Source organism: Elgaria multicarinata, chromosome 4 (genome assembly GCF_023053635.1).
Source record: "Elgaria multicarinata webbii isolate HBS135686 ecotype San Diego chromosome 4, rElgMul1.1.pri, whole genome shotgun sequence".
Classification (NCBI taxonomy): Eukaryota; Metazoa; Chordata; class Lepidosauria; order Squamata; family Anguidae; genus Elgaria; species Elgaria multicarinata.
The window spans coordinates 45,691,002-45,717,897 of NC_086174.1; the positions used below are offsets into that span (position 1 = coordinate 45,691,002).

The 26,896-nt window shown below is 42.6% G+C and overlaps 1 protein-coding gene across 1 annotated transcript in view; it reads left to right on the plus strand.

The window, feature by feature from the left end:
- Positions 1-26,896, plus strand: part of KIF6 (kinesin family member 6) — a 211,449-nt gene that overhangs the window by 156,797 nt on the left and 27,756 nt on the right. The window contains exon 16 of the mRNA XM_063125614.1: positions 2,206-2,256. Coding sequence (XP_062981684.1) covers positions 2,206-2,256 — 51 coding nt within the window. The remainder of the gene's footprint in view (positions 1-2,205; positions 2,257-26,896) is intronic.

Here is a 26,896-nt window from a genome sequence, read left to right on the forward strand (position 1 = left end):
ATTGATTTAAAATGAAATTACCGAGGTATAGTTTTGATCCCTATGGAGGTACGCATATTTCTCTTTCAGCAACAATCCTGTAGAGAATGCAAGTATGAAGGCACCCAGAAATTTATCTGAGTTCTTTGAAAGACAGAAAATCTCTTAATGTTTTTATGATATGCAAACAAGTTCAAATTGTAGTTTATTTCCTCTTTAACATTCACTTTTTACTACAAATCATCAGTTATCTCTACAACTGATATCTCAAATAATTAGAGAACTAAATCAGTGCCATGGATGGACAAGACCTTTAATTAGGCAGGAATTAAAAATTGGCAAGGGAATGCATTTAGAAACAATGGGGCAAGGAAAAAGAAACTGCTCCTGCAGTATGTGGGGCTTCTAACAGCCCAGAACCAGGATCATGTGGAAGCATAATTTGGGGGAGGGACCATGCATAGCTCAGGGGTAGAGCCCATGTTTTGCATGCAGAAGGTCCTAGAGTCAGTCCCTGGCATTTCAATTGGTGCAGCTTGAGAATGTTGACAAGGTGCTTGGACACGTTTGTGCAACCACCTCTGCATTGGACCCTTGCCCTTCTTGGCCAATAAAAGCTAGCAGGGATGGAACAACTGGCTGGGCCAGGGAAGTGATTAATGCCTCTTTGCGAGAGGGAGTGGTCCCGGGCCGCCTGAAAGAGATGGTAGTGAGACCACTCCTGAAGAAATCTTCCCTGGAGCCTCACAATCTTAATAACTATAGGCCAGTAGCAAATGTTCCATTCCTGGGCAAGGCCCTTGAGCGGGTGGTTGCGAGCCAGCTCCAGGCACTCTCGGATGAGACCGATTATCTGGATCCATTTCAGTCGGGTTTCAGGCCTGGTTTTGGTTCACTGCGCTCAACATCCAAGGTCCTCCTCCGGGTGCCTACTCCGAGGGAAGCTCAGAGGATGGCAACAAGAGAGAGAGCCTTTTCCGCGGTGGCCCCCCAATTGTGGAACAATCTCCCTGATGAGGCCCTCCTGGCACCAACATTGTTATCTTTTTGGCGCCAGGTCAAGACTTTCCCCAGGCATTTAGCAATATGTAATTAGCCTGGGTTTGTTTTTGTATGTTTTTTTGGTTTTAAATTGTATGTTTTTGTGATTTTAAATTTTTGTATATTGTTTTTAAGTGTTTTTATCCTATGTAAACCGCCCAGAGAGCTTTGGCTATGGGGCGGTATACAAATGTAATAAACAATAATAACCTCCAGTTAAAAGGTAGCAGATGATGGGAAAGACCTCTAAGTGAGACACTGCAGAACTGTATCCAGAGTAGACAATGCTGTGTTAGATGAACAACTAGTTTAGCCTGGCATGAGGCAACTTCCTATGAAGCACATAGGTGGTGTGTATGTAGCTGCTTCAATTTTTTGCAATGATGACTGCTGAAAAATAGCAGGTCTTGAAAGTTTGTCTTCCACTCAGCTTGCTTTGAAGAGTTTCAGGGTACATATGTCTTTAACAGCACTACATGACACTTCCATGATAGTTACTGACCAGTTTGAGATGATCAGCGGGGGAAAAGAAGCCACTGTGGATTCTTTTCTCTGCCCTTGTGCCTACCATTTCCCTAATTACCCTCGCCGCAGCTCAGGTTGTCATTTCTTTATTTATTTATCTATTGCATTTCTATACAGCCCAATAGCCAAAGCTCTCTGAGCGGCTTACAAAAAACCACCCAGAGGTCATGTTGTCCAAACCTGGTGAGGTATGTGGCGAGGAAGGCTTCCAAACCACCCTGTGACCCCTACAAGGAGTCATGGGTTACAGAATGGTTTGGAAGCTGTTCACCTTGTTGGGTTTGGATGACACAGCAACCCACAACAGGGCGATGGTAATTAGGGAAGTGGCAGGCACACGAGCGGCATGCACCGGGTTTGGGAAAAGGAGCAACTGTGGTTTCTGATCGTCCAAACCCAGCCACTGCGTCACTGTCCTGGAACTCCATTTTCAGTGGTGTGTAGTTAATAAAGTAGTGGTTTGAGGTGTATAAGAAATACATTATTGTTGCTAATTTTGGCATTGAGAAGGTAAAGAAAGAAGGTTCAGGAGATCTCTTTTCTAGTGATATGGAATATACCTGTGCTGGCTGTTTATGCAAGGGACTAAAAAGCATGAAAAGTTGTTAGTGAAATTATTGACTGCAAATTCTTTAACCACTGTTCTTTGCCTTTTCACAGACCATCTGAAAGGAGAGATAACCCAGCGGCACATGCAAAAGGCAGCTCAATGTGAGTATGTTGCAGTAGTGATTTATTTATTTATTTATTTACATTTATATACTGCCCCACAGCCGAAGCTCTCTGGGCGGTTTACAACAATTAAAAGTAAGACCTTTGCAGACCTGAGCCGGATCTACACTACTGCTTTAAAGCGCTTTATAACAGTTATAAAGCACTTTAACTGCTTTAAAGCGCTATAAAACTGTTATAAAGTGCTTTAAAGCAGTAGTGTAGATCCGGCCAAGGTTTTCTCTCCATGCAAAAGACTCGTGATCTCTATTCTTCATGATGTTGGCCATGGGCTCCTTTTTGATATGTATTTCATGCAGTATTGGATGCTTTCCCTTCATGTTGTCAAGGGTCATGGGTCAATATTTTAATGGCCTTCTCTCATCACAAACAAATGTATCACCATGGTTAGTAATAGCAGCAGAAGATTTAGCCCTTTTGACTTCACTGGGGCTACTTTTCTCCACGAGCTAAGGATTTAGTCTGCTGCCTTCAGTTGAGCCATGTTGATTTATGCTTCAGTTTGTTTTAATTAGAAGTTGTCCTGGGATGAACCTCGACACCACAGCCTGTGAGAGCAGATACAAAAACATGTGCACTCTGTATGTTTCCAAACATCTTCAGGAACATGTGGAGACCTCTCAAATGTTTAATTACTGTTCATTCCTCACAGACACTGATGTGGGAAATGCTGCATTAATTAATAATTTATTTGCTTTAAATAAAATGTGGGCTTCGTTTTAATGGAACAGTGGAGAGTTGCTGATTATCAGTGAAGCTGACAATATTGAAAGTTCTAATACATTATCTTCGTACAGAGGAGAGGCCATCGGTTTGCATAAATCACATTTATATCTGATTAATTATTGCTTTGCCAGCACTGGACTGCACAGAATATCTTCCAGACTTTTTCTTTATTCCTTCATCCTTTTGAATGTATTGTAATATTGCAGCCTGATATTTGCAGCGCTGATTGAGGATCATTATTTACCTGTTGTGTTGTCAGATGGCAACAGCTGTCAGTTTTCCTAGGGAGTTTTCTTAATAACCATAAAGGCATCAAGGCATTCAGAAGGAACTACTTGGTAGCAAACCTAATTAAGACTCCAGTTGAAAATTTAAAAAATTATATCATGCCTTTCTGTCAAATACGAAACCTGTTTCCATTTTAAAATTTTGGTGTTAACATTTTCCAGCTGCCTTTTTTAATTTGAAATGTCCTCCTCTGTGGAGATACTTTATTTACATTTTGAATAATGATTATTTGGGTTTTCCTGATAGACATTGTTCAAATGTGGATTTCTCTCACCTTCATACTCAGCCAATTTTTAAATATTTTTATTTAAGGAGAGAAATTTCTGTAATTGTGTTTTTTTGGCATGCCCACATGTACAGGCAATTAATGATTAGATACATGTTTGGGGATCCTGGTGACTCACTACCAATTAACCAGGAATAATTTTTATCCTAGTTGTACTCCCATGGACAGGATATGTTGTGAAAGGTTACATGGTCCCATACCCAGTCAATTGCAAGGTATAGGACCAAGCTGCAAATTATATCAAATTTTGGATGGGGAGACTCAGGGGGAGAAATGCTGTTCCACCCAGGGTGAGCTATTCCACCTGCTCCCCTCCCCCCCACCACCTGGAGCCTTTAAAAGCAAGGCTGGAGCTGAAGAGAGGCGCTGCTTCAGGGGGAGAAACGCTGTTCCACCAAGGGTGAGCTATTCCACCGGCTCCCCTCCCCCCCACCTGGAGCCTTTAAAAGCAAGGCTGGAGCTGAAGAGAGGCGCTGCTTCAGGGGGAGAAACGCTGTTCCACCAAGGGTGAGCTATTCCACCGGCTCCCCTCCCCCCCCCACCTGGAGGCTTTAAAAGCAAGGCTGGAGCTGAAGAGAGGCGCTGCTTCAGGGGGAGAAACGCTGTTCCACCAAGGGTGAGCTATTCCACCGGCTCCCCTCCCCCCCCACCTGGAGCCTTTAAAAGCAAGTCTGGAGCTGAAGAGAGGCGCTGCTTCAGGGGGAGAAATGCTGTTCCACCAAGGGAGAGCTATTCCACCTGCTCCCCTCCCTCCCCACCTGGAGCCTTTAAAAGCAAGGCTGGAGCTGAAGAGAGGCGCTGCTTCAGGGGGAGAAATGCTGTTCCACCAAGGGTGAGCTATTCCACCGGCTCCCCTCCCCCCCCACCTGGAGCCTTTAAAAGCAAGGCTGGAGGTGAAGAGAGGTGCTGCTTCAGGGGGAGAAACACTGTTCCACCAAGGGTGAGCTATTCCACCTGCTCCCCTCCCCCCCCACCTGGAGCCTTTAAAAGCAAGGCTGGAGGTGAAGAGAGGCGCTGCTTCAGGGGGAGAAACGCTGTTCCACCCAGGGTGAGCTATTCCACCTGCTCCCCTCCCCCCCCCACCTGGAGCCTTTAAAAGCAAGGCTGGAGGTGAAGAGAGGCGCTGCTTCAGGGGGAGAAACGCTGTTCCACCCAGGGTGAGCTATTCCACCTGCTCCCCTCCCCCCCACCACCTGGAGCCTTTAAAAGCAAGGCTGGAGCTGAAGAGAGGTGCTGCTTCAGGGGGAGAAACGCTGTTCCACCAAGGGTGAGCTGTTCCACCTGCTCCCCTCCTCCCCCCCACCTGGAGCCTTTAAAAGCAAGGCTGGAGCTGAAGAGAGGTGCTGCTTCAGGGGGAGAAATGGTGTTCCACCAAGGGTGAGCTGTTCCACCTGCTCCCCTCCTCCCCCCCACCTGGAGCCTTTAAAAGCAAGGCTGGAGCTGAAGAGAGGTGCTGCTTCAGGGGGAGAAACGCTGTTCCACCAAGGGTGAGATATTCCACCTGCTCCCCTCCCCCCCACCTGGAGGCTTTAAAAGCAAGGCTGGAGGTGAAGAGAGGCGCTGCTTCAGGGGGAGAAACGCTGTTCCAACCAAGCTTTCTTTTCTTTTTATCTTTTTATCTGGTTTGTTTTGCTGTGAACTTGTATTTAGTATATTTTTGAGTATTATTGTGATGTTGCTGATTAGTATATTGTTAAATATTGTTGTAGTTCTAATTTTTGTAAACCGCCCAGAGAGCTTTGGCTATTGGGCGGTATAAAAATGCAATAAATGAAATGAAATGAAATGAAAAGACTCCTAAGGCATTACTATAAATGACTAGATGGACCTTATTAGGGTCCCAACATACAGTACTCCTAATCTTTGGTTAGTGCTAGGATCCAAAAGTGCATGAGCAGTTGGCCCCCTGTCCCGTGTCCACTGATGTCACAAGAAAAATGGGAAGTATCCTGCGTTGGCATCCTCAAGTCTAAAAAAGTTGCTGGGACTAAGGAAACCCAGTGTAATCCTGAATCTAAACACCATTATAGTAAATTATCCTGTTAGTGTGGTTCTATGACATGGGTTGTGGCCTTAGCCTTGTTTCCTAGCATAAGCATGCCACAACTATTGGTTGCTAGGCAAGCGCTGGTAGTTAGTTCAGGATATATTTAAACTTCACAATCTGAGGAATAATGGAAAACCATTGCCAAATTCTCAAATACCTCTACTGTGATAATTGTATTTTATTGCAACTTAAGTTGAACTGATTTCTTTCAACCCAAGATAACAATTTTAGGCCTTTTCCCCTTAAAGAAAAAAAGTTTCTATATGAAGGAAAGAGATCATATAAATATTTCTACTTGCAAATGACAGAAGCTGATAAAAGTGATAGTCTTCAGTTTTCCTATATAAACTCAAAGAAGTCTAAGGTAGATAATAAGTTCTATCAGAAATAAAAATGAGTGAGCACAATAATTTCTGGCACTGTGATATAAAAGTATTATGCCAAAGCAATTGAAATTACCAGAGGAACAATCTAATTGAAATGGATCTAGCTAATCCATCTTATCCAGAAGTCCTTGGAGCTGAGAAGCTGCCACACGCTCCAGCACCTTGCTGAAGAATGGAATATTGGAGACGCTTAGATGATGCGTACATGTGTTGTAGTAGGCATCCCCTTAGAAGAGATATTCCTCATGTGTGAGAGAAGGGAGAACGCCTCTTTTAAAACAGTTCTTGCCATCTGCAGTTTTTAGAATTGTTTGTATTAAAACTATTTTTTTCCAACAACAATAAAAATAATCTTGCAGCCTGATTAATCAGGGGCAGGTTTTTATTCATCATAATCTTTTATTATTTTATTCTTTATTAATCTTAATCTTTTATTATTTAGTATAATAAATATATATTTTTATTATTTATGTCTGATGTGTGCTAGGCACAGTACATAAATAAAAAGCATGCTTCTTTCTGCAAGGGAGTTAGAGACAATATGAGAATGAATGTGACTCTGAATTTACTAGAGTTGATAGATTTAAAAAGAAACAATTTTTGGAAATGTTATAGAGAAATTGCTGGTGGATTTTAGCTAGAGCAAAATCATGAGCTGTAAAAGAAACAGATGGTTCAAAGATAAGACCCAAATGCTTAACTTCTTGAGAAGACTGAAAGGGGATGTTGCCAATGCAAAGAGAAGGAGAAGGTAAATGCGAAGATTTAGGAGGGAACACAATAAAGTACCTCTTCTTTATATTAAATTTGAGACAATGATCTGACATCCCGGCAGATATAGCTATGAGACAATTAGAAATATTAGTAAGAACAGAGGGGAGAACGAGGGAACAGAAAGATATAGCTGGATATCGTCAGTATAACAGTGATACTGCAGGCCAACAGAAGAAACCAGATTTCCAAGAATATAAAGATTCAATGTTTTTAAAACTGATTATTCCAACAGATTAATCAGCTAAATATTGCAGGTATGCTAATGGCCATCCCAGTTTTTTTCTGGGCTTATACATGAACCTTATTCAGGGTTTTGGTGCCTGGCAATCTAACACATGTAGGATGGGTTCTTTACTCTTGGACAACCTAGATATATGGTGCATTGTGATCCTGACACCTCTGTACAATCCTATCTAGTTCTCCCTCTCAATTTCTATGTGGAGGACAAGCAGGTTGCCTACTTTCTGTGAAACAAATCCCTTGGCATCCTATATATTACCGGCATCTGCAGGACATAACTACACAAATATGCCTAATGGGTTGTCTTTTCACATCTATGAAGTCCAATAGATTGCAATTGGCTCTATATGCTCATATGCAACTCAGTGATTTCCATTCCTTTTATTGGCCATAGTTGGTTGGCCCCGTGTGAAGAAAATGATGGATTAGATCAGCGGTTCTCAACCTGTGGGTCGGGACCCCTTTGGGGGTCGAATGACCCTTTCACAGGGGTCGCCTAAGACCATCGGAAAATACATATTTCCGATGGTCTTAGGAAATGTATTGACTGAACTATATCATGTATCATCTTTTGTATTATTAAAGCTATTGTTATGTATTATTTTCATTAGCAAACCATCCCATGACAATGGATCGTGTAGAGAAGAACGAAAATAATTTTATGGTTGGGGGTCACCACAACATGAGGAACTGTATTAAAGGGTCGTGGCATTAGGAAGGTTGAGAACCACTGGATTAGATGGACCTGTGGTATTCTGATCTCTTCCTTCGGGAAGGGGATGACCCAACTGAGCTGACATGTGTGCTCTCCTCATTGGTATCACATTTTGTTGAGTAGTGTTTGTGTCTGTGTTGTGTGCCCCTACTGAGATTAGGCTGTATCCTTCATAAGAATTATGGGTTGTACTCCCACCCTTTGGTAATTTGAATGTATCCATTGTGAGAGAAGACATTGCATTGCCTTGGATTATATCAAGGTGATGGAGGTTGCCTACCAAGACCTGTCTTTTGAGTTACTGCAGTTTAGAGCTGTATTAATCTGAGTCCATTTTGGGGCAGATAGTTGTAATATTTCTTTTCTCTTTGTGGCCCTGGGGCAATGGAACGACTCATACTCCTTCCTCTATGAAGATCTCATGGTCTCTTTCAGTTGTGCTACTGCAGTCAGAGATTTCTGATTTTTGTTGGATGACTGAAGAAATCTGAAGAACAGCATGTAACTCTGATGCAACAGAGAAGTAACTATGGAACATTGAAACATGTTGCCAACCAACAGACAAAACTGGTTTTGGCTGTGCTGTGAATGAAAATTGAACATGCAACTGGCTTTCTCTCAGTATTTTACATCTTTAATTTTGTTTCAATGTTATAGTGCCGTCTGGTCTTTTGGATATTTGCGTTTCAGGTTTGAAACAATAACAGTTCACATCTGTCCGTGTGAGCTGACTATTCCAACCACATATAATGCCTTTGACTTACCTCCTAGAGTGACCTCTAGTGGCAGTTTGGGCCATTTGATATCCTCTATGGTTATAGAGAAATGCATTTTTCCAATGTTTCCATGAATTCAGAGTAAAACAATTGGCTTCACTCAGCCTTGAGGGTTATTTTTGGAATTCTGAGACTAAAAAGAGGTTGATCAAATGTTGAGCATAGATTTTTCATTAATCTTGGAACAGGATTTTGGTACCAAATCTGGATGAGTGTTTCAAAAACATTCCATGAATATTTGCCCCTGGGAAACTTTGAATCTCTTTTGACTGATTTAAATCTTTTGGGGTTCACATTTCTTCAGTGCCATAGCAAATGAGTTTATTGGCAGGGAATCTGCAAAAACAGCAACATAAGGGGAAATAAATAGGCATAGAAAGTAAATTTGCTAATTAAAATGATTGCTTGTGTATCAAGCCTGAAAATATCTCTTCATGATCTAATTGGAGAAAAGAAACAATAACATATGTTGATGTGTCCAGGCAAATCTAGATAAATATTCTAACTATCTGCTTCAATTAGCCACATGGAAATAACTGAGAATTTGTCATAGCAAGCATGTTATCCAATACTTTTGATAACATGACTAAATATGAGAAAGCCGATCTTTTGGGACAGTGTAGAATGAGAGGTTAAAGTAACACTCTCCATTATCTCATTATGAAGGTTTCAGTTGTTTTAATCAATAACGGTATACTTCCAGTACTTTTTTTTTTTTTTGGTCAATGAATGAATTCATATTTTGCAGTAAATTAAGAGGTATGATTTTAAATTTATTTGTAGTGTTTATATCCCTCTTAGTAACTGAAATTCCTGAAGCAGGTTACAAAATAAATATAACAAAATGGATGGCATATTAGGGAAGAGCAAAGGTGGATACAAGCTTTACCCCGGACCTCAGATATCCCAGCTGCGTCAGGATCTTTGGACTGTAGCAGATCTCCGAAGAAATGGCTGTAGCAGCAGCTACAGCAGCAGCCGGATGTTAGGCCCTCACAGGGCAAGGCTTCTTCACCTGGGCTGATATGTCTTGCAATTTTGGCTCCTGATGGCAGATGCACTGTAGAATAAAAGTGTTTACAAGCCTTTCCCTAATCCCAAAGGTCCCACAAGGGTCAAACCACATAGGCACAGATTCAGGGTTCCGTGCTTTGTGGAGGACGGGGAGGCGAATGATCCCCAGACAGCACCAGCAAACTGCAACATCTGCACTAAAAGACAGCAATCAACCAGCCAGCCAAGGCTGTAGCCACACATGAACCAATTTAAGGTATTTTTCCAAGTGTGAGTGTGGCAGCGAGCTGAATCAGTCAGTCGCTGCCTTTGGAGGTACCCAGCCCAAGGGAGCACTGGCAAAGCAAGGGGCAGGCCTCTCACCACTCTGGGGACCTCAATGTCCAAGTGCCCCCAAAGGCAGCATTTGATTGGTTCAGCTTACTTCCATTCCCACATTTGGAAAATCACATTAATGGCGTATGCATGGACTTTGGATATCGAAGAGCTGTGCCATGAAATGTACTGTGAGGCTTTTCATAGACTTGGACTTGCATTTGTTGTGGATTGTGTGTGTGTGTGGCCCAACTCAGGTGGCAGGAAGCTCCCCCAGAGCTAACGTTACATACAGGGAGTGAGAGAGCTACTCCTGTGAGAAATTCTGACAGAGATAAGCATGCAGAGACATTGACATTCTAAAACTATTCCTTATAAATCTGCCTGTCTTCAACAAGGCCTCTAGCCTTGTTGAAGACCTACACATGATCCCCACAAGTAGAACATGAGTGCAGTAGCACCCTCCCACTCATATATCCTCACCAATGGGTATTTCGAGGTATATTGGAGGTAACATAGCCATTAATAGACAAATAGCTGTTGGTTGGGAGTGAGCTTCCCAGGTTGGGAGACGGCAGCACCTACTTATAAAAGGGTGTGGAAAGTTGTTAAGCAGACACTGACTGAAGCTGGTAGGCTGTGCAGGAAGCTGGAAAACCTGGTGCCAGCTACACTGCTGAGCACTTCTGAATCCAGAGAGAAAAGAAGCAATTCAGGCATAGTGACACAGGCATTCTCCCATTCACACTCCATTTTTTAATGGGATTGGGTGAGCCATAGGCTTTCTGAAAAGATGTGGAAAGGCCCACAAAAAATAGGAATTTGAAATTCCCTCATGGAGCCAGAAAGAGACTGAAGGGGAGGGGGGGGCACAATCAGGTCTAATTTATAATACCCTTGAAGTTGAAACTCAGTGAAGCTAAACATCACTTATTGGCATAGTATTCTTTAAGTAAATATCCTTTTCACTTGGTGATTGGCCAAGTACTAAGAATGTTGCTGCTGTAGCACTTGAAAAATAGTTGAGATAAAATGTAATAACGATGTTGTGGGATTGTTTGTTTTTTGGGGGGAATTGGTCTTTTTATTCAGGCATAAATGAGAACCAGAACAGAAAACAACAACATAGGAATCTTATACTCTTATATACTATTGACTCCAAAGTCTGTATAGAATAGCCCCAATCCAGAGAACGTTAATCACTTTCCAAATTACGCTTCCAATGTCATCATAAAAGTGTCTCTAACGTCTAGAGCATGGGTTCTCCACAAGGGGGAATTCCCCCTGGGGGGGAATTTTAGGGTTCCGGGGGGGAATTGGGACCACTATTCAGCAAAGTATGATGTCCTGTAAATTATGTCTTCCTACACGTTATTAAAAACGTCCCAGAAAAGTGTCATGTCTTCTGCAAAAGCCAGGCCTTTGCTCTCTTCTCCCTCCTTCCTTCGCAATCCTAAATGTTTCAAGCTTCCCATTTAAAGGGGCAATGCAAAGCATGAGAGCTGAGAATGTAAAAGAGCCCATGCTTTACGTTGCCCCTTTAAATGGGACTAATATAGAAACAAAAGATTTTCAATATTATATGCATATTATTTGGAATGCACCTTTTGAGTTATACTATCTTGGGAAGGGGGGAATTATATTCTGAACAAAGCTGAAAGGGGGGAACGGAGCAAAAAAGGTTGAGAACCACTTGTCTAGAGACTATAGGCAGGGATGGAATCATCCTTTTTCTTAGTCACTCTCTGGGTGCTTCCAGACGAGGCTGTTACGGTGCCTTTGCCCTGCCTCATTCATGGAATTTTGTGGGGGGGGGGGTGTTTCCAGATGACATCTTCAATTCATGACCCTCCCATGTTTTCTTACCATTTCTTCTGTCTTTTTCCTTAACACAGAAAATATGTTAAGGAGAAAAAGATAGAACAGCTGCACAATGGCTTCTGAGTGCTAGCACTAGGAGCCCTCTGTCTGGAAGCAACCTCTGTCTCTTTCATTGATTTTGGAAAAGGCACTGTTGCATCAGGATGTGAGAATATTGCAGCAATGGTATGTTTTTTTTAAGTCATCAGATGGTGGAGTAAAAAAGAATAATTGTTTTGAGCAAGGAATTAATCATAAGTACACTACGTGAGCTCTGACTAGTGAAGAATAAAGTAGAATTATTACTTCCTGTGACTTGGAAATGAAAGTTCTATCAATGCAGCCTAAAATCACATTAGCTTTTTTTTTTACAGCAACATCACCCTGCTGACTTATGTTCAGCTTGTGATCAGTTACAATCCTAAGATCCTTTCTTCTTCTTCTTCGCCTCCTCCTCCTTCTTCTTCTGGCAAAATGCAGAACTTTGTTTCTGCTTAATTTCGTTTTGTTAGTTTTGCCCCAACTTCAAGGTCACTTTGAATTTTATTCTGTTTTCAGGAATGTTAGCTATTCCTCCCAGCTTGGTTTCATCTGCAAATTTGATAAGGATTTCCACTCCTTCATCTGTGTTCTTGATAAAATTGCTGAAGAGTGGGGGCTGTAGTTCAATCCCCAGGTTCTCCTGGTAGGAATGGAAAAACTCTTGCCTGAAGCTCTGCAGAGAAGGCAGCCTCCTATATTCCTAGTGCCGGGCCCATGACAGAGCCCGGTAGCACCGTCCTCTACACCTCTCTCCAGTTTCATGAGGAACCATTGATGAACACTTTTTCAGTACAATTTTCCAACTAGCTGGGAATCCACCTGTCATCTAACTTGCATTTAACCAGTTTTCTAACCAAAATATCTTGGGAGTTTTTGTCAAAAGCTTTGCTGCAATGAAAATAAATTAAATTCATAGTATTCCCACAATCTACTAAACTAATAACCTAATCAGAAAAGATATAAGGAACGTTCCAGGTTCAGTTCCTGCCATCTCTAATTAAAAAGGCCCATGTAGAAGGTGGTTTGGAAGGCTGCTGCCATATACCCTGGGAAGCCACTGGCAATCAGAGCAGACAGTACTGGGCTAATTGGACAAATAGTCTGACCATGTATTCAACAGCCTGTTATATCCTAAAAACTGTGATTGATTGTAGACAGAGGAGATAGATCTTTTCTCACTCTCATAATATTGGAACTCAGGTTTTCATAGAAGAGCTGATTAGCATTTTAGGAGAGAAGAGAATGCAATTAATTACATAATGCATAATTAACTATACATAAGATAAAGTGATGGTCACTAGCTGAGGTAACTTCTTAAGTGATTAAAAAAATTAATAGGGGATTACTCTGTCAAAAGCTATTAGCCATGATAGTTAAATAGTATGTTTTTAATCAGTTTTTAATGTGTATTTTATATCATATTTTTATACTGTTTGTTTTATACTTTGAATGGTTTTAGTTTTTGTGAACTGCCCAGGGAGCTTTGGCTGTTGGGCGGTATAAAAATGCAAATAATAATAATAATGATAATAATAATAATAATCAGAGGCATCCTTCCTCTGCATACCACATGCTGGAAGTTGGGGACGTCTGTTACTTTCATGCCCTGAAAGCTTGTCAGGTGTATCTGGCAGGCTGCTCTTGGAAGAAGAATTTTGGACAATGAACCTCAGTCTTCGCCAGCGAGGTTGTTCTTATGTCCTTGTTTTCATTTTCACTGAGATGAAGATCAAGGTAGGAGCTAATATATTTGTTGTAGGTCTTGCTTTGACTGTATCTATTAGGGATGTGCTCCGCTTCTAATCGGACCGGCGAATTAGAAGCGGAGCGGGGGGGGCTTCGCCTGCCCTTAAGGCGGAGGCGAAGAGGATTGGGGGGCCGACGGAGCGTGGCGAAGAGGATCGAGGTGAAGGCGGATCCTTCGCCTCGATCCGGAGCTCCGTGGAAAGGTAAATGGGGTTTACCGGGCCCTGCCGCTGTCGCTGTCGCCCATGCGGCGACAGCGGCAGGGCCCGGTAACCCCCCCTGCCCTCCTCTCCCTTACCTGCCTCCGTCCGCGGTCCGTCGGCGTCTTCAATTGAGCCCGCAAGCGGCCCAGACTTCCTGGTTGAACCGCGGGCTCAATTGAAGACGCCGATGGACCGCGGACGGAGGCAGGTAAGGCCCCCCTCCCCCTTGGTCCCTTACCGGGCTCTGCCGCTGTCGCCGCACGGGCGGCGATGGCGACAGGGCCCGGAAAACCTCCCGCCCTCCTCTCCCTGCCTTACCTGGCGCCACTCCCCTCCACTGCGGAGCTCCGTGCAGGGGGTCCGTGCACACCCCTAGTATCTATTGCACATACATGTATAATATAAAAACAAAGAAATTATGGCTTTCTCCCTGAAGCTGTTCTTTTATTAATATGCAATTTAATAAGGTTTCATGTATTAATGACTAATTAGTTTAAATACTATACTATTCATCAGTGTAAGATTTCTTTAATCTGGTGAAAGCAACTATTAAAGCTTTGGGCATGTTTGTCAGAGTTTACCCGTTGTTAAACTTTTAGGAGCAATGCAAATAGTATTGAGATCTTGCTACTCGTTTGGACTTGAAGTGTTCTTTAATCCCGTTTAATTTGAAATTCAAAAGTAGAATAGTTTTTTTTCCCGTTTTGCTCTTGTAAGTTCTGTAAACTGTAAACTTCTGTAAACGTTCTGTAAAAAGTTCTGTAAACTTTTGTAAACCGCCCAGAGAGCCCTGGCTATGGGAGCGGTATATAAGTGCAATAAATAAATAAATAAATAAATAAGTTCAAACAGAATTAATCAATTACAGAAGTTATCTTTCCATATCTCCCAAACTCCGCTTGTTGTTGGCCTAATATTAGTCCATAAACTGTATGTTACTAAGGTGTACTAATGCATGTACATGGCGATCTGGTTTGCACAATAACTGCAGCCCACCATGGCAACCACACCAACAATCCACCTTCGCTGGGTTCGCATGTAACAAGAAGCTACGGTGCGCCCCCACTGGGCCCTGAATATTGAAAATGGTGGCAGCCGCCATGACAAGAAGCCCCATGGTGACTTTTCATAACATGCAAACCAGGGCAATCTGACAGTTTGTAGATGGATTTGTGAAGTGTCTCAACTGAAAAATATTGTATTTGATATTATGTTCAGAGAAATGAAAACATTTTCTATAGTGATAGATCTGTGATAGATCTTCACTGGATGTTGTATTCATCAATAGGTGAGCATGTATGTATGAATTCACCCTAACTAGATTGGCATTATGGCTTTGTTGAACCATAGTGGTTGCAATGCAGTAGTAGACCTCTGGCGTACTACCAAATAATCCTAGAATGAACATGCTAATATATTTCTTCTTCTAGGTCTCTAATTGTTCTGACTGTTGTTGTTTTTCCTTTGAATTAAAAGCCAGTATTAACACGGCACTAAAAGCTAGTTTTGTGTTTCATGTTAATTTAAACTCTAATAAAACATGAAAAGAAAAGAGAAAAAAGATTGTTTTTTGCCAAGGTTGATTTCCCCACTTTCTAGGCATGAGAAGAGCATGGATGCAGATCTTCATGATGTGTCAGCAGTACTAATTCATCCCATATTTACTTAGCTGTTATTGAAATTTTATGCTGAGTTCGGTTTTCTAAGATCAAGGACGTTTCATCTATTGGAGCATATAAATGGCAATTTCCCACCTTGCTTAGACAGGTTTTTGCCTGCTGAAAATGTCATTCAAGATCATTTTTTTGGAAATTAAAAACTCAGACATTTTTATTATTGTTTACAAATAACATTAAAAATATATAACTTCCTAAAATATGTATGGTATAAACTGTACTATAGTATTCATATAATACTAATTTCAGCAGCTTCCCCAATCCAAAATTATTAATTTAAATGTAAAAATTAATAAATACATCACTGCTCATTAAAGCTGTAATGTTTATTTGAGGATAATTGGAATACAGTGAGTATGACATATCAGTATTTTTACTTCTTTGTTTATTTTCAGAACATATTGCATTGCATACTTTCCATTCATATGGGACCTTCAAGGCAGCTTACAATACTATCGTAAAATAGCCAAACAACTTACCACCAAAGTTAAACTACAGATAAAAAAACTCAAAAGTCATTTTCATAAAATGTATATCAGAAGAAGATTATCTGAAACTAATCCCTGAATGCACTTTGAAAAGTAATCTCCCCAGTTTTACAGGGCAGAGAATTCTACAGCCAGAGAATCACAGATGAGAAGGCCCCATCCTGTGCTCCCAACATCCACACTTCACCCATTAGAGGTCCATGGAAGAGGGCCTCTTTCAATAACAGCAGTGTGAGGGCAGGCTCACTTGAGAGGAGACAATCCTCCTAGCTGGAGAAATATAGCCTAAAATGTGTTACAAAAGAGAGAAGGTCCATTTGTGCCCGTTTATGACTTATCCTACTTGTGTATTCTTCAGCCTGCAAGATTAGTTGCCAGTTATATTTTACCGTCACTAAAGTCCAACCCCATAGCCATGGATAAGTGACAGTATCCTGGGATTGCTGCTGCATTGATCTTCACCACCTGAGGGACCTTGGTGTCTTCTAGGGAGAAATGGCCTTGCAGTGTCACCTATAGCAGCAATGCTGGTTTCAGATTTTTGAAGGCCCTTGGGCAAGACACCCTTAATGGGCCTCCTCCTTCAGTAAGTCTTTCTTCCCACTGCCATCGTCAGCAGCTGCTATCATTTCTCATCCTCTTTCACATCACTGCTATCACTTGCTTGCTTGACAAGCAGAGAGCAAGTAGGCAGTGGCATCTAGTGCTACTGCTTCTCAGCACCACCATTATCTGGGACAGAGCAAGAGGCAGGTGAACCAGCAGGCTGCAATGGTGAAGAAGTGAAGCAACATCAGGCTCTTGTCAGTAGGCCCTTGTTGAGGTGTTTGCCCCTCAGCAGGTGCTTGACCCTGCCTACCTTTCATGCTGGCCCTACATAGCAGGCAGATCAGAACAAAACTTGGAATGGCAAATTAAACTGAACAAAGTCTGTAGACGCCCTGTCAATAGCATCACAGAGAAGATACAGGGACTTCAGAGCTTTAAGTGGCATCTTATCCTTGACAGAGTGCTGCAGATTCTCCTACTCTGCTCCAAGCACAGATTTGATCCACAAGGAGGCTCTGAGGTAGTGAAAATGCCACTTGCCATGGCTGTACCTCCAAGGCAGGCAATATCCCCTGCAAACTCTTGCCGAATGTAAATACTTGCAGGGCTGCCTACAGCCCTTTATTGAAACAATACATTTGTTGGCCTAGTCTTCAAGTGCAGCTGACACCTTGCTTGAACCCTATCTGATTCCATCCCTGATGCTCTGCAAGGAACTGTGGTTGCATTGGGCCAATAGGGGACATGTTGCAATTCCCATACTTTTGTTTATAAGACAATCGCTGAGGATAAACAAAGTATGGACATAACTCTAAGCTAAAGCAAAACCTTTTGTATAACTTTGCCTGTTTCTACACCTGCCTTTTTTCCTGGGATTGTCCCGGGATCATCCCTGTGCATCCAAATGACACACAGGGGATCCCGGGAGCAGGCAAGGACGATCCCTCCATTTTCCTGGGATAATCCTTAGGTGTAAAAAGGGCCTTTGTCAGCTCTTATACTTAATGACTCAGTTCAGCCCCAAATATTGGAGCTGAACACTCCTCCCCTCCCCTCTCCTTCCTTCTATCATGTATCAGATTGGTATGAAGATCCTGGCCAATGTAAATAGGTGGCATTTGTGATTTCTCACCCTTCTTGGGACAGAAGACACTGTCATATAGTGGTTTTCAATAGGCATGTGCTCCGCTCCGATTAGAAGCGCAGAAGCAGGAGCGAATTGGCCTGCTCCGCCTTGCCCAGAGGCGGAGTAGAAGCGGACCGCGGACCCCAAGAAGCAAGGCGAAGAGAAGCGCCCATTTTTCAGAGCTCCTCTTTCAGGCGGACCACTCCGATCGCCATCTTGAAACATTTCGCCCATAGATAACTGGGTTGTTTTTGAAGCTATCGTTCTGAAAATTCTTGTGCTTAGACAGTCGTGGATGGGGGTCATTTTGAGACTACTCTCACCTCTCTGCGTCGTGCGGGTCGCGTGCTATATTTTTTAAAAAATTGGGTAAACGAACATTACAAACAGGGACAGCGCGGATCAAACGGCGGTTTTCGCCCATAGGATTGCATTGCAGAAAAGAATCGGGGATAACTTGGTTTTTTTTTTAAGCTATCCTTCTGAAAATTCTTGTGCCCAGAGAGTCGTGGATGGGGGTCATTTTGAGACTACTCTCAGCTCTCTGTGTGGTGCAGGTCGCGCGCTAGAATTTTTTAAAAAGTAGGGTAAAGGCGGGAAAAAGATTACCTTTTCGATTGCTGAGGGGCAGAGTCAACTCCCGGTCATGATCACATGATCCCAAAGTTGGAGGAGGGGATAGGCAAAACGGGTAACTTGGGATTCTGGGAAACTTCTCTTTCTTAATCTGAACGGACTTTTCCCAGTGTTTTTTAAAACAGTAGCCCCACCAAATGCACAAACACAACCTGTGAAATCATATACTAAGCCAATAATAAGAGATAGAAACAGCACTGCTACCCACCCTAACTTTGGGGAACAACTGAAAAGATGTGGTGCAAAGGGATGAGTTCCCTAGGGCATCCCATGTGGACGTGCCCTCACTCTCTCCTGTACTTGGAAGGCCATCAGAGCCTTCCAAAGAGAGTAACCCGGTGGAGCAATGCCTATCATGAGTTGAAGTGACAGTTCCACTTTTCTGTTGTGGTGAAGCAATGGCTTTTATGAGTTGAACTGACAGCCTTGCTTCTTAAAAGACTGGTTGACCACCAGTCAAATTGGCAGCTGCTGATTCCCCCTCCCCTGGGCACGTCCCCCTATTGCTGGTAAAAGACAGATATAGCCTTTTTTAAAAAGTTCTTCTTGTTGTTTATTCAGCAACACTGCTGCTTTTAATTCCACCCCTCCTTCGTTTATTTATTTATTTATTTATTCCATTTTATATGCATTACTGGCTTATCCTTGGCTCACTTCCTTATGCCCCCAGAAATGTCTGCTGCCTGTCTGCCTGCCTTCCCTCTCTCCTCCCCTGCCCGCCTTGCAGGGATGTTGTGTGTGTCTGGCTTTGACTCAGGGGAGAAGTCCTTCCTGCGCTCACTTGGAGTTTTGGAAGTTCCAAATCCATTTTTCAAGTGTGGAAGAAGATTCATACTCCCCAATTCATGGCATGTTGGGATTTCCTTTGAAATGGCCCCATTGAGATGTCTGCAGGTTTAAGCCCCGCCAAAAAACAGGTTATGATGGGACTGCCTTGAGTCTCGGCGTGCGGCGTATGTATCCCTGGATAAGCTGTCATGGTGGTGAGTTTGAGGGTTTTTTTTAACGTGCAAATTGACGGAGCTATTGGAAAGGGGTGTGAATGGGTGTTGGATTTTCATAAATTCCCCAAAAATCAGGGGATGATGGAACTGCCTTGAGTCTCAGCGTGCGTATGTATCCCTGGATAAGCTTTCATGGTGGCGAGTTTGAGGTTTCTAACGTGCAAATTGACGGAGCTATCAAAAGGGGTCTGAATGGGGTGCCCGATTTTCAAAAATTCCCCCAAAATCAGGGGATGATGGGATTTCCTTGAAACTTGGCGTCCATTTGGACACGTGGATAAGCTATCATGGTGGCGAGTTTGAGGTTTCTAACGTGCAAATTGACGGAGCTATGGAAAGGGGTCTGAATGGGGTGCCCGATTTTCATAAATTCCCCAAAAATCAGGGGATGATGGGATTGCCTTGAAACTTGGCGTGCATGTGTATATGTCCATGAGGTGTCATGGTGCCAAACGTGAGGTTTCTAACTTGAACAGAAAAAAAGTTGTTTTAGCTTTCAATGCAACCCTATGGGGGGGGGGGAAATGGAGCTCCGATCCGGAGCTCCGAGCGGAGCGGAGCGGGGGCGGGGCGAAGCGGCCCGATCTGAAAATCGCGGATCTGGAAGTGAAGCGGAGCGGGGGGTCCATGCACACCCCTCGTTTTCAAGATGGAGCTTTGAATCTTCCTGTAGCATATGACTGCTTCTTACCTAGTTTGCATCTGCATAATTCCTTTCCCATGAGCTCTCATCCATTTCTTGTGGAAGGTTCACCTGCTTGTTCTCTTAGATTCTCAGTCTGTAGCCCACTTTATTGGATGTTTTTGTCTAAATGTGAAAACATGAGCAATACATTCTTTCATGCTCTGCAGAACTCTGTCTCCTATACTTTTATGGAATTGCACTCAGCCATGGCTGCCTACATGATCCAAGCATGCTAGATGGTTTCCAGTTAAGCTCTTTGAAACCATTCACCCAGTTAAAAGTGTCTAGGAAGTAGGTACAGCTATTATAATCCATAAAAGAACCTCTCACTTTGCTTTACTTTCAGCTGAAATAGAACTTAGTTACAGAAAATGCTACATTAAAGAACTAGGGAAACAATCGTCTATCAACACTTCTATAAGTGAGTGGGCTTTTTCAGGATTGAGCCTGTCAAAGTGCATGTTTGGCATTAGCTTGTGGGATGGATAAGCAGAGGCTCGTTTGCCAAGCATGTTTCCAGTTTTGCATTGTCTTGTTAACCCAGTGTGATTTTGAGTCTAGGAACAACAAGTTTCCACATCTTCACATTGGCTAGATCTTTGGTTTTTAAAACCTTTTGGAACGGCACTATAAAATTGTCATCTCTGTGCTTTGTTCGGCTCTTTTCCAGCAGAGCTTCTATTGCGGCTAATATTGTTGCTAAATTTGTCTCACTTTTCTCATTCTTCTTGTATCTGGAAACCATCTGCAAAGATCTGAGCTTAGTTCTAATAATGTCACAAAGAATGCAACACTTAATTTAAAAACTATGCCTTTCATCAAGAATGTTACAATTCTAGCAGCGCTAAGCAGGCTGAACCTCCAAGCACTTGTTCTTGAGCAGTCTGTTAATTTCTGATATCTCATTGAACCACTATCATCTTTGGTTCTACAAATGTACTTTTGGCAGATGCTGCCTGGACACCATCTGATTCCACATACTGTACATGGTTATTATTTCAAATTGGGAAGTATTTGGGTCTTGATTTTTTTTTCCCATTTTGAATAGTCTGAACTATTCAACTCACTGGCAATACCAACAAGGGGGGAAGGAGGAAAGAGATTTTTCAAGTGTGCTTTTTGAAGTTGCCAGGTCTTCACTGGAGATGGTGCTTGTCTCATGAGAAGCCACCCACATTGCAACTGTAAGGGGCAAGAAAGAGGTAAAACACATAGAATAGGGTTAACCAAGGCCATATTTATTGAACAAACAATTTCTATAAGGGGTGTTGGTGTGGGAAGCTAAATCTACTTCATGGGGCAACTAGCCTGTGAGGTGTTTGGGGTGAGCCCACCTTGGCCTCAGAAAATGGTGGTCCTGCATCCACTGCTTCCCTGCCCAGGGCCCCACAGCTCTTGAGTGTGTGAGTAGCCTCCAAAGGTGATCCGTATCTTGCCCATAACTCCCATATCCCTGAGAAGCAAGCCTTGGGAATCATTGGTCACCATAAAAGTGCCTTAAGGTGGTCACCTACCCTTTCCCTTACATGCCTTTCCTGCACATACCTGCCCAGGAGATGGACAAGCCTTCTGCTTAGTTGCTCGCTGCACACCTACTGAGGATAAAGTTCTACAGGCCCCTCTGCAGATCAGTCAAAAAGATATAATTTAAGGTGTTGGAAAGATGGATCTCATTGGCTCTATACAGTTCAAAAGAAATGTGTAGCACATTTGGGTGTGAGATTATCTCTGCAGCCCTGTCCTCCAGAGCATATCTCTCTGTTAACTTTTTTCTAACTCTCTTCAAACTTAGCTGTGGATCACCATCACCCCTCCAATACTTATGGGGCAAGAAATTGTACCAAATAATTACCTGTCCCAGCCATCCCTGCCAGATAACTTTCAAATCCACATATCCTTGCAAAATAAGGGACTTGCTCTTCAATAAACCAAGATTGTTCATCCTCCTTCCCCCTCCCGGGGCCCTGCCTAGGTGAATTGCTAGGACCTGTGAGAAGACATGGACCAAACCTGGCTGGCACAGGGTGTGGAGGACATGTTCCCAAAGCATAACCTGCCTCTATAGTTATTGAATGGTGGCAAACTGGCTTGAGACCAAGCTAGGTATCAAAACTAGAGCTTGAAGCCTGCTTAGACCTATCAGCATGTTGTTGAAGCTGATGTATAAAACAGCAGGACCTCAAAAGGGGAAGCATAAATCTCATTCCAATAGTCCTTTAATCCCCCCAAAATGTCAGGAAATATTTATTTTTGGAAATCAGAGGAAGAGACTGATCCCAAGACCACCTTTCAAGCATCCTCCTAATTCTAAATCCGTCTCTGAAACCAACCTGGTTACACAATGGTATATCAATAATGCTGTTGTCCAGGCCGAGAATATAACATGCCAAAGAAAGGACACACACATTGGATTGTGCGAACCAGGTGAATTGCTCATATGCTGCATGCACAAGCCAAACAATATGTATAGTCTTCCCAATTCTGTGTGCAATTTCCCAACCCAAATAACCTCTTTCACAGAAAATATTTTACCCCAGGCCTGAATATGGGAAGGGAAGGCTGGTTGAGAAGAAGTACTTGTTCTGAGAGCCCTGAAGAAGGTCAGGGAATGAGCTTGTTGACCAACTGTCCTTAGTTTTGAGCTTAGGCTAAGATCAATAGTCCCAGAGGGCTTGAGGGCCCTAAGTAGGATTTCAGAATGCAGAGCAGGGCTAAGAAGACAGGCAGTTAGGAATCAGGTGCAGAACTACTTGAGATACAAAAGAAAGTTTGGGTAAGTGGGCAAGAAAGCTAATGAGGCAGGTAGTCCCAAGCACTTACATGTACTCCTTTAGAGCAGGTTGGCAGTTTGGGGTCCTATGGGCACATTTGGTAATTTGAGAAACTGTCCTGGGCACAACCATAAGATGGGTGTGCAGCAGATGAAAGTATCAGGCTGCAACCACCTGCCATCTTTGTGGGCAAGAGGCATTTGTGGTGTAGTGGCTTAGGTGTTGGACTGGGAGTCGGGAGATCTGGGTTCTAGTTCCCACTCGGCCATGGAAACCCAATGGGTGACTTTGAGCCAGTCACATACTCTCAGCCTGACCTACCTCACAGGGTTGTTGTGAGGATGAAATGGAGAGGAGGAGGATTGTGTATGCTGCCTTGGGTTCCTTGGAGGAAAAAAGGTGGGATATAAATGTAATAAATAAAAGAAGATGGAAGCAGCTAAAGACCCTCACTTTGTTTCTAAGCAATCCCAGAGGCTAGTAAGAAACTTCGTAATTAATTATTACTTAAAACATATTCTATAGTCAGGAAATTTCTGAATCAGTAAAAGACAGCATCAGTAAAAGACAGCAAAGCCCGTCATGTCCATCTAGAAAAACCGCCATGAGCAAGAAAGAGAGGAGGAGGAGGAGTGGGAGGAGGAGGACACCTCAGCAGGTGCCAAGAAAGGTGTCCGAGGGTGCACTAGTGCTTCATGACATTTCTCCAGTTTGACAAGAAAACATTTATATAATTCCACTAATTAAGAATAATAGTTGCTTGGCTTTCACATAATTTGTTTTTATTTTGAATTATTTGGAAATTTCTAGAAGCTACCCACAGTACCACAGGGCATTTCATGTGTTTCTAGTCATGCCTGATCCTGATAATTTTGTTAACGTATGTATATGATGGCACACTTCTTGGTTTTAAACCTGTATTGAAGACTTGAATTAACTTTTTTTTGGTGAAAATATAAACTGTTTGATATTTTGGGGGGAGTGGGGGTGTTAAGCTGCTAGGAGCTATAAAGATTAATGGTTGTAGCTGGCATGCTGACAAGCAAGGAGGGATCATTACTGGCCTTGCCTTCCAGCCAGATTGCACTCCTTTGACCTAGTAGCAGGTTTACGTACAATTTATTTTCTTGGCTAAGTCACTGATGCAAATGGAAGCCAACTTATATTGTACTACATAGCTTTTGTTTCGGGGATTTTGTTTAGCTGAAAATACCAAATATGTTTTCTTTAACGTTTGGAACCATTTGCACTACTATTTGAGTTAAAACTTTGATTTTGATGTTCTTTAACCCATTATATGACTTCATGTTTTCAATTTGTTTAACCTTTTTTGAGTGACAAATGTGAAATTAGAGTACTACTTGGCTTGTCATGGTGCCTGTGCTCTTCAAGACACTGTGTGTGTGTGTGTGTACCTCCCACAGAGCTTTGGCTATTGGGCGGTATAGAAATGTATATATAATGTATCAGTTGTCTTTTCTGAATAGAACCACAGCCTAGGAAATGTATACCAATAGCATACATTTAAAATTCAATTAAAACAACACAAAAATAAAAATCAGAATAGCCATAAAACATCAATACACAACAAATCAGCTGACAATTCACAGTTCAACAGCTGTTATAATATATTTGGCCTCCTAGAAACTTACAAGAATGAGTTCAATTGAGCCCCTTTAGAGAGGCCATTCTAGTATTATGTAGCATAAGAGAAAATCCTAGTGGTTATCCTTGCTAATCTAACCCCAATATAGTACACAGAGCAATGCCATCCTTCAGATTTCAACAAATGGTGGGGGTTGTATGTATGAAGATACTTCTGATGAACATATAATGCCAGAACGGAAGATCCATTTGCATTCTGTATGAACTTTGCTTCCTTGTTATTTCCTAGCTTTTGTTAGTTATCTGTTCTAAAGCTTTTCTACATAAGGCATTTGTTGTGCACTTGTCATTCCCTTCTCACGGTTATTTACAGGATCTTTAGATGAGGATATGACCCTCCAGTTTCTCATGTCGTTGTAAACAGCACTTTCTGCAAGGTTTTTTTTTTTTTAGAGCAAGGAAAAGGTGGCATTATTTCTAATGGTGAAAGAAAGCGGGATTTCCTCTTGTATATTTGCACTATTCTGCTACACCACAGTGCCACTTCATAGAATCATAGAATCATAGAATAGCAGAGTTGGAAGGGGCCTACAAGGCCATCGAGTCCAACCCCCTGCTCAATGCAGGAATCCACCCTAAAGCATCCCTGACAGATGGTTGTCCAGCTGCCTCTTGAATGCCTCTAGTGTGGGAGAGCCCACAACCTCCCTAGGTAGCTGATTCCATTGTCGCACTACTCTAACAGTCAGGAAGTTTTTCCTGATGTCCAGCCGGAATCTGGCTTCCTTTAACTTGAGCCCGTTATTCCGTGTCCTGCACTCTGGGAGGATCAAGAAGAGATCCTGGCCCTCCTCTGTGTGGCAACCTTTTAAGTATTTGAAGAGTGCTATCATGTCTCCCCTCAATCTTCTCTTCTCCAGGCTAAACATGCCCAGTTCTTTCAGTCTCTCTTCATAGGGCTTTGTTTCTAGACCTCTGATCATCCTGGTTGCCCTCTTCTGAACACGCTCCAGCTTGTCTGCATCCTTCTTGAATTGTGGAGCCCAGAACTGGACGCAATACTCTAGATGAGGCCTAACCAGGGCCGAATAGAGAGGACCAGTACCTCACGTGATTTGGAAGCTATACTTCTATTAATGCAGCCCAAAATAGCATTTGCCTTTCTTGCAGCCATATCGCACTGTTGGCTCATATTCAGCTTGTGATCTACAACAATTCCAAGATCTTTCTCGTTTGTAGTATTGCTGAGCCAAGTGTCCCCCATCTTGTAACTGTGCATTTGGTTTCTATTCCCTAAATGTAGAACTTGGCATTTATCCCTATTAAATTTCATTCTGTTGTTTTCAGCCCAGCACTCCAGCCTATCAAGATCACTTTGAAGTTTGTTTCTGTCTTCCAGGGTATTAGCTATCCCACCCAATTTTGTGTCATCTGCAAATTTGATCAGTGTTCCCTGCACCTCCTCGTCCAAATCATTAATAAAAATGTTGAAGAGCACTGGGCCCAGGACTGAGCCCTGCGGCACCCCACTCGTTGCCTCTCCCCAGTTTGAGAAGGTTCCATTGATAAGTACTCTTTGAGTCCGATTCTGTAGCCAACTGTGGATCCACCTAATAGTTGTTCCATCTAGCCCACTTTTAGCTAGTTTGTTAATCAGAATGTCATGTGGTACTTTGTCAAAAGCTTTGCTGAAGTCAAGATATATGACGTCCACAGCATTCCCACAGTCCACACTACATAACTTATAGGTTATGTAGTGGAAACGCAGGAAAGGAAACACTCCTCATGTAAAGTTCTGATCTCAATTCTGTGATGAAACTGAAGTTGATGCAATGAATTAACAGCCTCATGTAGAAAAGCCCCTAATTATAAGTAAGGGTGATGTATTCTTCCAGAACATTAGGAGAATGGCCTCTTGTAGATGATAGAAATGTGATTGTCTATTGGGATATGAAAACCCTTTATCGAACATTCTATCCTTATACATTGCTAGGTTAGTGGGTGCCAAGCACTTAGCATACTGCTAACTGCTAGGATTTGACAAATGCTTTTACATGTTTTTCAGTCAAATGTTATAACAGGTCTTCAAAAATGAACTATTCACCCTGCCATATATTTCATAATATTTGAAGGAATTCCTGATCTTCTAAAAACATCCCACCATCCTATTGGCTTCATAGTCACTCATGTCACTTTTGTTCCCGAAGTTCCATTAGCCCATGTGTTGTGTTTTGTCTAAGCTGTCCACACCTTTGCAAAGACCAGAAGGACTGGAGGGAAAGTTTAAGCTGGAGGAGGAAAAGGGCACGGGCCTAGTCAGACCAGGGTTGTTGTTTTTTTATCAGGGAGCAGCAACGGAGAAATAGACATCCATAATGGACTGCTAGAAGCCAGTAACTCTGAGGGAAAAGAATGTAAGGCAGACTAGATGGAGCAAATATTACAAGAGCCTAGGAACTCTCTCGGCTGAAGAACTATCAATGAACCCATTAGAAGCCATGATGGAATGATGAACAGTGGCTGGTGACATCACTGCTCTTCCTCATCACTGGAACAAGCAGCAATGCCAGGTTGGGGTGGGCTTGTTTTAGCTCCCGCTACCTCTAAAGCAATGAAGATGAGGATGAGAGAAGATGGCAAGATGAGCAGCAATATATGACA